The sequence below is a fragment of the Natrix helvetica genome (assembly GCF_964273705.1).
Source record: "Natrix helvetica genome assembly, chromosome: Z".
NCBI classification, from domain to species: Eukaryota; Metazoa; Chordata; class Lepidosauria; order Squamata; family Natricidae; genus Natrix; species Natrix helvetica.
Genome location: NC_138554.1, coordinates 54,888,537 through 54,901,418, shown reverse-complemented (window position 1 = coordinate 54,901,418; position 12,882 = coordinate 54,888,537). Strand labels below are relative to the sequence as shown.

The following is a 12,882-nucleotide window of genomic DNA, read 5'->3' as shown; positions in this document are numbered from 1 at the left end:
GTGCAGGGGGTTAGACTAGAAGACCTCCAAAGTTCCTTCCAGCCCTATGATTCTATATCTATGTCTATCTGCAAACTAGACTAGGAGATTAGGAGCAGACCATATTTATATAATTGCCAGAGAACTAAACTGAGCACAAAGAAAAAAAACATACAAGACAAACCAGTGAAGCAAAACAAAATTCAACTATAGTGAGTATATGAAGCAAGTCTTATGCAATAAAAATAATAAATGCAAAGTTAAATTGTGGAGTCCTTGCTTCTGAGCTTGGTAATTTACTTGCAGATGTTTCATTACCCAATTAGCTAACATCTTCAGTGTTACTGAATGTGGGATTTGCTCCTTGTTTGTATATAGTTCTCCTTGCTAGTTTTGGTGTGGTGCTGTTTCTCCTTGGTTGTTCCTTGATTAGGCTGTTGTTAACACTCACATATTACCTAGCTGGGTAATGTCTGCAAGGAAACAACCAAGCTCAGTTAACACCAAACATTCCATATGCAGCTATAAAGCATAAGATATACAAATAGTCCTTAACATATGACTGCAATGAAGCCTTCTCATTACAAACACGTCATGATAGGCATTGAGACAGGCTTGCTTAATGGCCATTATTCTTTGCTCTCTTTCCCCCATGAAGCTGTTAAACGAACATGTGGGTCACTGAGTGGAGTACAGATGCCTCCCCCTCAGGGAGAGGCCCCCTAAGGCTTAGTGCAGGCCACTTCCCTGTGCTCTCTAAGACCTCTCCCACCCCAAGACACCCTGTGTTCTGCTTCCCAACTCTTAGGCCACAGCAGGCCTCCCCTTGACCTCCCCCTCCTCCAGAGGACTGTCCTAGAACTCTTCCAAAGATGAGTGTATGGGGCTTGATGAGGTAGGAATCAGATTTAAGGCTGGAAAGATCTGGTGGGGTAGGAAGGCCTGAGAGGACCCGTGGGGGGAAAGGCCTATAGGGATCCAGTGAAGGAAAATTTTGGAGGGCATAATGGGGGAAAGGCCTGAGTAAAGGCTTTCCCCGGTATAAGGGGAAAGGCCTGAGTACACTATGTGGAGGCAGCTAAGCAGGGAGGAGGCACTTGGTCATAAAGGCAAATGAGTGAGGGAGCAGCAGCCTTAACCTCCGGGCTGAGTTGTAAGTAGCTTTTGGGAGTCCGTTGTCACTTTGAATAGCTATTAAGCACCCAGTCATAAATTGAGGACTATTTGTAATCAATTTCATAGACCTAGTAAAATATAATAATTTAAATGCTCATTGAACAGATTTTTGGTTTTCCTTGGCAAAGATGTATCTACTGAAATGATTCTCATCTAAAGAAACAATTTTGCATGCCATTTTAAATATACATAATCAGCCAAGGTTTCATCAGGGGCCAAACATATATTGCAATCCCACAAGAATCAAGGTGTCAAACAATAGAATTAAAGGACTGCTTTAGCTACTCATCTTCTGTGAAGTGGAAAAATATATCATTTAACAGCCAGTGAAAACTCACAAAAAATCCCTCAAGGCCCAAATGACCAAGGTCAAATTATCATATTTTCAACACATTATGGGAAGCTCTAGCTCTCTTGAGAATTTTACAGTGTTGGTAAAGACATGATGATGATCAATTCAAGATGGATGGACTCAGCTACAGCAGCAAATGCACCTTTACAAGATCTAAAGAATCAGGCTGGGAATAGATTATATTCTGTTCTGAGAACAGAGCGTGTAGCTTCACGCTCTGTTCAGATGTTCCCACGTACAGATTACTTGGGAAAAATCCATGTAGTTGATCACTAAGTATTGATACAAACTGGATGGCACATCATCAAAAACATGCAAACTAATCATATGAAGTAACCACAGCAATACAGAAATGAGAGCTCATCAGTGTAAGGGAAATGCAGTGTAGAATCATTAAGTGATCACTTTGTATCTGCTTTGGTTTTTAAAGTCAAGGTTCGGCTGTTTTATCACTGCAAAGGATCTAGTAAATTTTAAAAGATGCCTGATTTTATTGAAGAAAATAAAAACATTAAATTGTAAGCAGCAATGAGTTAATAAAATAGAAATATTTTAGCATTTGTGTTAAATATAGAATGAATGTCTGCAATCAACAGGAATTTAGACAGATAGTTTTGTTGACAACCAGCTGAATGAGATGTCATTGTGAAGGGGCCTCATAGTTATTGTCTTAGTGTCCCTGTGATTACATGATCACAATCTAGGCATTTGACAACTGGCTTGGATTTATGATGGTTGCAGATCCCACATTCATACGATCACTTTTTATGGTCATCACTGCCAGCATCTGACACAAACAATGGGGAAATCAGAGATATGGTGGGATGCTGCAACCATTAGGATTTATCTAACAGTAGCTCAGACTGCTGCAACTGCCACTATAAGTCAGGCACAGTCATATTATGTCATGCTTTAAAAACTGTTGCTTGGCAACAGAGTTGCCCGTCCCAATTACCATCGTTAAGCTGTACCATAGTTCAGAATTAAATGATGTGGATGAGGCAGTTTTGTACATCACCAAAGCAGGATTACCTGTCAGAAAGTTGATAACTGGAATACTAAAGCACATTGAGAGAGAATTCTGGACCATTTGAAAATGCTGCAGACATCAGTAGTTTATTAGTATGTTTAGTCAAAACACATTCAAAAATGGAAACTTAAAAGTAAATATTTTCCACCTGCAACAATTAAACTAGGTTCTACTAGCATATAATGCTCAACACATTACAGCAATAAAGAGGGTAATCCATTTGTTTGCATACCTATTAAAGCCGAAAGATGATTAAAGTAAGTTTGTTGACATAGGACTGTAACAATAGCAATATTACCTATATCAACAAATCAGCAATAAAATAGGTCAAAGAGATCTGTTCTTTTCTTCTAGAGGTACATTTATTGAAAAGAGGGACAAGAACACTATGTTTCCACTATTAAGTAGGTGAACAATCACCATGTAAACGTCTGTGTATGCTTCCAATAGTTATTTCATGGCATTTAAAGAAGCAAACGGGAAAGCTCAATGGCTCGGTAGCTCCTCTAATTGTCATTACATTATTTATTATTATTATTATTCCATTAGTGCTGTTTGCCTTAACAGTTTTACAGAAGATGGTAGGGCAATATTGTAGCACTAAAAAGCCAAATATAAATACTGAAACATTGGTACGGAACTGCCTGTTGAGAAAAGCAGTTTAAAAAAAGGTTTTGAATTCAATATAGTTCATGGAGAAGCATTCAAGTACTACATATCCAGGTATCATCTGAAAATGAAACAATTCAGCACGGCCCCTCCCCTCACATAAACATGGAAATAGAGAAATGTACCCCAGAAAGTGTATGAAAATAGTGCAAGACTTACCATCAAACATGGAAGATCTCAATTTGGGGAGTAAAAAACAATATAAACTTACTCCACACCTCAACATACAGGCAAAATTTTCCACATTTTTGGGAAACAACAAATGGTTAGTTTCACCAAATGCTTCTTGCATTACAGGTTTTTGTTACATCGTAGCATATGAGGTCTTCCATGTTTAGAGCAGTTCTGAACGGTCACAAGCTTTTATCTCCCCTCTTCAAGAATAAACCTGAGTGAGGGTTTGTTGAACTGTCTAGCATGAAGCTGGGGAGTTCTGTTCGCTACATCTGCAGTTTTCTGGAATGTGCTATCTATGCAAACAAGAACTGGAAACAGCAAACCTCTCACCCAAACGCAAGATGCTCCACCAAGTCCAAATACTTAAGAAGAGATCTTCCCTCTATGTACAAATCTGAGCCTTGTAGGCAAAGTCACTTCAAAGTTTGTGCAAAATGGGTGATAGTTCAAAAATTGAAAGTAGCAAGTATTTGAGCGATTTCCCTGCTCTATGAAAATTGCAGTATCCTTGAGTGTAACAAGTTGTATGTTAAATATGTTATCTGGAGTACACTTAAAACAAAAAAACCCCACTTGATTAACTTTGGACTTGTCTATGCAAAAGGAATACTCAATTCCATAACCAAACTTCCATTTTTAAAAAGCATCTACCACTTAATACCTCTTTTGTTCAAAGGCTTCAAAAACTTAACTATAGAGCTAGGCAAGTAATATTCCAGTAGCCTTTACTGATTTAAAGATACTGCAATTTTATACAATGATTTTATAAACATTTTTACAGCTGTTAAAGTTTTGCAGCACAGCCATTCATACACTATACTGTACAAAATCACCAGCAAGACTGGAATGATGTATTTAATAGAAGGCACCATCATGCTTATTACATTACCAGAGACCTCAATACAGTAAAGACAATTTTTCACTGTACACTGCTTACAGAAAGGGAAAAGGTAAGAGGAGTGTGTTGAGCAATCAACCATCCCCATTTAACAGAGAGGCAGAAAGCTCATAAGACTTTTAAAAAAGGGGAAAAAAACTTTTTTTTCTATTCAGGACTATGATTTTTGAAGTTTTACATTTGTGTTTACAGCTAAATGGTTTCCTTCTGGAACATATTTTTAGTCTTGTTAAGGTTTACGTGTACATATATTGGTCACAGCAAGCAGAGCAGATGCCCGCATCGTTTCACAAGCTATTATTTTTCCTTGCTGCTTTCAGCAGATGTAAGATGAGGCAGGTACCCATTAGTGCGTTTAAAGTTCACAAAACATGAGTTGTTGGAATCAAGAGTTCTAAAAGAAAAAAAGAGGGGGGGGGAAGCTTTTCCAATTCAAAGATTGCACTATTTGCATTTCCAACAGTAACACTTAAATGAAATGTGCAGCAGAAGGATTTTAACACACTGGAAAGACCTTAACTCAATTAGGCATACCCTTTGTCCTTTGTTGTTGCTGCAGAAAGTTTAAATGATCATTTCTCGGTCCCTAATCCCCAAGTCTAATTTATAAATTAACATTATGACTTGTCATGAAATTAGGAAAATAATGTCCACCACAATTTACCTGGTGATCAAAGGATGTTTTTCACATCAAAGAAATGATAAAAAAAAGGCTATGTTACATTCCAAAGCCAGAAAATTAACAAAAATGCAAACATGACGAATAACGTATCACTGTCAAGACTGCCTGCCAACAATGGATCTTCAGCGACGTTGACCTGTGAATCGGCCTTCCATCTGCCCTGTTCCTCTTCCAGAGCCAAGCTTCTGGGCCATGGCTCCTCTCAGAGGTGGCCCTCTGCCTTCACGGTCTCGCATCATTCCACCACCCACCATGCCACGTGAACCCCCAGGGCCTCTGTCACTGCGTCGAATATCCTTGCGATCATCACCACCTCGAGTTTCTCTTTCACGAGCAGCTCTGGTCTTTTTTTCTTCTACGTTCAAACGCACCTCACCACGGAACATTATAGGCTTTTAAATAGAGAGGAAGGGAAGAATGGTAATACCAAAAAGTTAGTTGAATATCCAAAAGCCACAGGCCAATAATAGTTTATATGAAAAACATGTTCTAGCTCAAAATTTATCAATGCCATATTCAGCTAAACTTGAAACAATGGGTCTAGGAAAACATTTGCTCCATCCTGCAATCAATTATTTCTCAAGAATAGATATTTCAATTTCACTATTTTTTCTTCATCTAGAGAAATCTGCTAATAGAAGACCAATATAGGACTTGTAAACAAATTTCAGAACTGATTCAAACTACATTCACTAGGGTAATCACTCTCCAGTGACTATAGTCAAGTTACTTACTTTGGCCAATAAAATTTTCTGAACTGGTTCAGAGTCATCAAAGACCACAAAGCCAAAGTTTGGAAGTTTTCCTCCAACACCTTTTGTATTGATACGAAGTTCCACAACATTCCCAAAACCTGTAAAAGTATAATGTCGGTAATTAAGGAAAATGCATTTCATGGATTAAACAGAAATGACATGTCACTTATAGAAGCAGTTTAATATTGGAATTATAATAGGGCTTAAAAATCTAAAAATAAGGAGTTTTCTCTCCACTAGGCTTCATAGCAAAATAAAAGAGAAATTACTTACTCATAAAGAATTCTTTCAGTTCATTTTCATCAATGTCATGTGGCAGATTGCCGACAAAGAGCTGGTGACTATCTGGATATCGAATTATTCGACGACTATCTGATTCATTTTGATCCATATCCCCCCGGCCTATGGTAATTAAAACATGAAAAATTAATGTAAAAATCTTATCTTTTAACAAGCATACAAAATGGTAATTTTATATTTCAATCATATAATTCTTGTTTTAGACTCAAATATGTTTTAGAAAAACTTCTGATAATCTCAAAAGAGAATAATAATGAAGATACAATTTTACTGGTTTCCTAATAAATTTAAACCTACCCAAAACAATTGCTCCATCAGCTATCAGCATCTAGATCAGCATAGATTAACATCAAACCAACAATCAAGTAAACAATATCCCAATCAAGAAACTGCCAAAGAAGCCAACATTAAACAGCTCAATCAGCACTGACAGGGCAAGAAGCCACTAGAATATAAACTGATAGCAAACCCCAATTCTTACTAGCACTGATGATGTTACTTAGTTTGGATAAAGAAACATCTGCAAGAAAACAAGCAAGCTCAGAGTATCAAGAACCCCTCATTTCAACCCTAAACTACAAATATTTTCCTTTATTGATATCCAAAACAAGTATTGCCAAAGAATTCTATAAGGTTCTTTTTGGTCTACTTAATAATTGTATCTTGTAGATAGAATCAGCCATGAAATTACAAGAAATAAAAAGCTACAGAAGAGGGGAAAACTTTGGAAGAGGATTTATTTTATTTTTGGCAGCAGAACACTACACATGCTCACTCAAAGTAAGGGCTTATTACTATACATAAAACATGTGGCTAAATCTTTTTGGTTACAAAGAAACTTATGAATGAATATGAAAATATCTGGCTTTGTAGCTCCTAAGGACCATTACTAGTAGAATAGAAAAAATATTTTTAGCTCTGGAGAGCTGCTGCCTGTAAGTATAATGAGATGGACCAATAGTCAAATCAGGAGACAAAATTTTGTGCGTATCTGCTTCAAACCCTATTGGCCATGATTCAAATAGCTACTTTAGCAGTACCCAAAGCTGACAGCCTGTAAAAAGTTTAGCTTCATTTATTCAAAATTGATTGATTTGCTTAAATACATTGTTAGTCTACTAAAGTTAAATAGGAAGTATAATTTATATACAAGGATATGAAGAATATAAATGAAAATATGTTTGCCCAATTTCAGCCCAATTTCTATTTTTACAGGAATTATTTAGTTCTTATAACTGTGAGCTTAAAATTAAACATCTGGGCAATGATTTCTAATTTTTGGAGGGCCGAATGATTTTCACTGGAAATAGATTAGGGAGGGTAGACCTTCATAATTCCTGTCCCTTTCATAACTTTCACTGCCAGAATCATGTAAAATCCAAAACAAAAATATTATATTTTTAACTGTAAAAGTTGTTGAACTCAGCTTTTACTAAGCATATGGTGCATACAACCATTGTGAGCCTCCCCTGGATTTTTTTATAAAAATGTTTTATACATATTCTGTAAAATTATGTTTAATAGACTTGCTTATTTTGTTTATCAATGAAAAAAGCTATAAAAGCCATTTAAAAAGATATCTACCTAGCAGTGCAGCCTAGAAAAATTCTTATGAACCTACAGCAGTGATGGCGAACCTGTGGCACGTGAAGCCATTTGTCAGGACACGCATGCGCGCGCTGGCCAGCTGAGTTCACCCTTTTTTAAAGCCATTTTTCGTCCTCCCCAGGCTCCAGAGGCTTTATAGGAGCCTGGGGAGAGCGAAGAGCCCCCCCCCCATCCCCCGGAGGCCCTCCGGAGGCTTCATGAGCTTCCCTGAAGCCTCTGGAGCGCAAAAAAACGGCCCTACGGGCAAACCGGAAGTTCGAGAATGGACTTCCTGTTTGCTAGGAGGGTTGTTTTGACTGTTCCGGAGGCTACAGGGAAGCCTCTTGAAGGTCCCTGAAGCCTTCGGAACACTTAAAACTACCCTTCAAGCAAACCGGAAGTTACTTCCGGTTTGCTCAGAGGGTCGTTTTGACTGCTTTGGAGACTTCAGGGAAGCCTCCTGGAGGTCCCTGAAGCCTCCGGAGGACTTCCGGGGGGGTGGGGGAGGCTGTTTTTGCCCTCCCTATGCTCCTATATAGCCTCTGGAGCTTGGGGAGGGCGAAAAAAGCATGCAAAAATGGGGGGTGGTCGCGCCTGTAGTGCGCGCATGTGCACTGGGGGGTCGCACATTGCATTATAGGTGCGGCACGCCTGCACACGACCCTCCTGCGCTTATTGCACGCGAGCCAAAAAAGGTTCTGCATCGCTGACCTACAGTATATTTTATCTGCTATTAGAAATTTTTATGGCAGTTTTTACTTAGCTTCACAAGTTGCTGCTTATGCACTTTGATTACACAAAGGGCCATAAAACGATATTCCCTAATATTTCAATAACTGAATTGTTCTTTTCTCTTATATTTTTATCTCATTTTTATTATTTCTATGAATAGCAAGGTGATAAACATAACTAATACTCCTTCCTCCTCCTAGTTTCCTATTTTCTCCACAGCAACAACATGAAGTGAACTGGACTGATGACAGTGACTCACCCAAAGTGACTCAGCTGGCTTTCAGACCTAAGACAGGACTAGATTTCTAGTCTGGCATCTTAACCAGTATACCAAACAGGGTCCTAACTGTTCCAGTAAATATAGACATAGTTACATGAAATATTTGTTCCATATATTTATGCAGAACAATTCTGTGCAGTTCATATAGCATTCATGTGATTTTCACTGTCAATTTCATTTGATATCTAATGCAAGTTTGTTACTCAGAAACATTATTTAAGCTTCTGTTCAGCTGTTGCGTAAGATTATAAATCTGAACTATGTTCACAAAGAAAATTTTTAAAAGAGCAAGAAACTCAAAATTTTATTATAGGTAGTCCTCGTTATTGACCAAAACTGGGATTGGTAACTTGGTCATTAAGTAAAGCAGCTGCTAAATGAAACCACCAATATGCTTGTGTTTTTATTTCAGCTTTCCTTTGCTTTACAAACCTGCAAAGATTATTTTTTTCATTACTGTTGCAACTGTGAAATGTTGTTAAACGAAGCAATCACTAAACAAGGACTTCCTGAATTATCACAATATTTTTAAAAATCACTATATTGTTAGATTAGGGTCACTCATGTTTACATAGAAAAGCTTTATTCTAGAGTAAAAGTATGTAAAAGTTTCATTTTGAAATATTTTATGAATTAAATTTCATTGAACTTCTAGCAAAATCAATTTGTCATGAGTGCAAAGTGTTCTGGAGGAACTACAAACATGATGTAACACATATTAAGCTTGGAATGCTTCCAAATGCATGAAACAAACTGTTTGATACTCAGAACACTGATCCTATCTTCAGATTCCAAGTTTCATAAAATTATAGATTGAAAGTACAATTGAAAAGTGCTTTGCATAGCCCTATTTATTTTTCTTATCTAGCATACTTATTTACTTAATAATATTTTGTTTTATATTCTATCATTCTAGCACATTTAGTTCTCGCCCAATCTCCATTGATCCACCACCCACCTAATTTTAAAAGGGACTTCTATGTCATTTCTTTTTTTACTTGCATATATTCAGTCTATAATCTTTAAGTGAAAATTCATAACTTGATCTTCATGGAAATCTAGGAAATTCACAACGAATTGAAAGAATACCTGGCCTGGGTCCCCTTGATGGAAAACCTGGTCGCTCTCTTGGACGCTGTTCACGTACACGAGGTGATTGGGATTGGTTTTCAGATTTTGTTTCGATTCTTTGCTGAAAAAAAATATTAGAATTTAAGATAACAAAATCCAAAACAACATGAGCATTGTGTATTATGTGTTAATACAAAAAAACCCCTTATTAACTATTTATTCCACATTTTCAATACTTATATGGTTTGTTGCTCTACCAGCTAAGAAAATCACAAACAAAATGTATGGTAACCCATGTCTAATGTATATTTTATTCATATTGATTGGAACTAAAATATTAGCCTTATGAGAGATTTTTACATTTTCCCCATTATTTTGCCCTACAGGCAAGTAGTTATGAAGTGTTGCTTTCAGAAGAAAAATATTCATCATCCTGTACATGTACATGATGGGTATAGGAGGTATTTGGAATCATACATTTTTTCAGTCGAGTGAAACTGAAACTTGTAATGCCAAATTATCTATCATAAAGGCAAGTAACCAATATAAAAATAGGAAGAAGCAATTACCATTACACTAGAACCAAGTTAAAGCCAGTCAGAGGGAATGGGAAGATATTATGGAGAAGAAATTTCAGAGGTTGGGAGTATTTTCTTTCTTATCCTCCTGCTAATAAATTTGGAATTTTATAGTTGCAACTACCTTCTCTCTAGAGATTCTGAAGTTGAGGAAGAGGAGGGATTTTTTTTTCCTAATCTCATTGCACATTATTTCTTCTCTTTTGGGATATTTACTTTAAACAATTAGGCTCTAGAATCAAGCAACTTGTATATCCTCAGGTCATCCAGGCACTTGTATTATTTGTTAAAAAGAACTATATTTCCACCATGTACAATTACCTTGCTCTTTGGATACATTAATTTTCAGATAATACATGAAATAACATACAGGTAATTCTCAATTTACAACCATAGTGGAGCCTGCTATGATTATTGTAAAGCAGGTCACCACATGAGCAGACACATTTTTACTTTTATGGCAATCATAAAGCAAACCCATTGTTTGCTATGGGCTGTTTCTGCTGAAAACTGGAAGTAAATGGAATGCTGGAATGGGATGCTTCAAATGACCATAAAAGCCTGGTTGTTGAGTGCTCAAAATGCAGTCATGCAATCATGGGGCATGTGAGAAATGGACACTGGACCTTTGGTACCAGGTGGTAAGTAGCTTTTAGGTGGTCCCTTAAAGGGGGGGGGGGGAATAGGGAATGGTTCCATGTGAGTAGCAGGAAAGCATGCACGCAGCTCCATTTGCTCAAGCTGTGGGCACTTGTGTCTGCCACTTGTTCAAATGGAGCACATACACAGGTGTTTGCCTGCTGCTCATGCAAATGGGGATGCGTGCGCAAGCACGTTCGCCTCTTCCATGGCCCAGTACCAAATGGCTCAAGGCCCAGTAGTGTGCCATGACCAGGGAGTTTTGGACACCTTATTATACATAATATTCAATACACACACACACATTTTAGATTAATTATAGATTATTTAGATGTCAGAAAAATGTTGTTTACTATTAATCCCAAACCATAAAATCCTAAATCATCAAACAGAATTAACTCATTGGTATAAACATTACCTGTAACACACAGTACAACCAGTAGTAGTCTAAATTCTAATCTAGGTTTGTCAATGGCTACTTGTTTTTCTTTCTAAAAACAACCAAAAATGCAAACAAAGCCTTCTAATTCAGAACTAATTACCTCCTGTACTAACGTCATAAAAGAGAGCTTATGCAAACTAGTGATTAGGGATGATTTTTTTTTAAAAAAAAAACCTCCTCTCTGTTGGTTGTGCTGAGACAGCATGATTGACGCAAAGTCAGCTTAGCAGAGGCCTAATACTTAGTGTTTAAGTACTGGTTTTTAGGCCAGCACCCTAACTATTAGACCAAACTGTATCTTTTTATCAGGAAATTCTAATATTGTTTGTTTGAAAAATATACTATTAACTTCATTCACACAAACATTTAGCTTGCAGAGGATATGTAGAAAATACAGATTTTTGCTTTGCTATTTCCAGAGGAATTATAGGAAATAAATAGCAACAATGATATAAACCATAACTACGTTTTTTTCTAATAAGAAAAATATTTTTCAAATATTAAATATGAATATATGAAAATCAACATTTAGACACAAATCTTTATTTTAGTATTTTGCTAAATAATCTGTTGGGAATTACTGTATGTGCACAGTTTTCTAACTTTCTTCAAATTGCTTGAGATATATTTAAAGAAATTAGGAATTCTGAATTATGTAAATTGTTCCTGGAATATGTTAGCTAGATTTCTATTAAGGCAGTTCTATTCCCTCCCTAATATTTCCAGATATCTTCCATTACTCTCTCACAAGCATTTTTGAAATGTTTACAATGACTGTGCTATCAGATCATTATTGCAGCCTGCAAACAAATACAGGAGAGTCGGCTGTATATGAAAAATAATACAGATTTGTTAATGAAAGAGTTTTTAGACATAAACAAGAAAATAACCTAAGGCATCCACAGATTGGTTACCTGTGAGGCTGGTGCTTTAACGTGACTTGGAATTCCAGAAGAAGAAATAGTACCACTAGGAGGCAGGTTTTTACTGGTCACTGAAGCCCAGGAGAAAGCCTACAGGAAATGCAACAAACTTGGTCTACTGATTATGGCAGACTATTGGCATTCCTCAAATAAAATCTGGTTTATGAAAACATTCCTGTTCTAATCCACAACTGACAAAATTAATTAGAACAATGTATTTTCAGTCTATTCATTGTGCAAGATAAACAAGCACCATTGTTAGGTTCATCGCATAAGGTTACAAATGTTCTTACTAATATATGTTGATGTCAATTACTCAATTATTTTTATGATTTTTTTAAGTAGTACAGACTTAACATTTGCACATTTAAAAATATAAAAATATGATGTGAAAAACACTTTCTCAATTCCTTCTCTTCCTGAACTGAAAGCAAACTAAGTATCAGCACCTGAATTAATGTAAGCAAAATTAATCAGGAGCTTTTTTCAGTAACAGGAAACTTTAGAAAAGTATTAGCTACAGCTTTTTCTTAATACCTATACCCTTAGCATTTATACTACAAACAATTTATGAGCTGATGTTGCATTAAACAATCTACCAGAAGATGCTGT

General features: G+C 36.6%; 1 protein-coding gene across 3 annotated transcripts in view; it reads right to left on the bottom strand.

Moving 5' to 3' along the window:
* Positions 1-4,091: 4,091 nt before the first annotated feature.
* The window catches only part of G3BP2 (G3BP stress granule assembly factor 2), a 51,709-nt gene continuing 42,918 nt past the window's right edge, over positions 4,092-12,882 (bottom strand). For all 3 annotated transcript variants that reach the window (XM_081971208.1, XM_081971210.1, XM_081971209.1), the window contains 5 exons: positions 12,262-12,360; positions 9,707-9,809; positions 5,992-6,120; positions 5,698-5,816; positions 4,092-5,355 (listed from right to left, as the gene is read on the bottom strand). In XM_081971208.1, the coding sequence (XP_081827334.1) occupies positions 5,086-5,355; positions 5,698-5,816; positions 5,992-6,120; positions 9,707-9,809; positions 12,262-12,360 (720 nt within the window). In that variant the 3' untranslated portion in view covers positions 4,092-5,085. The remainder of the gene's footprint in view (positions 5,356-5,697; positions 5,817-5,991; positions 6,121-9,706; positions 9,810-12,261; positions 12,361-12,882) is intronic.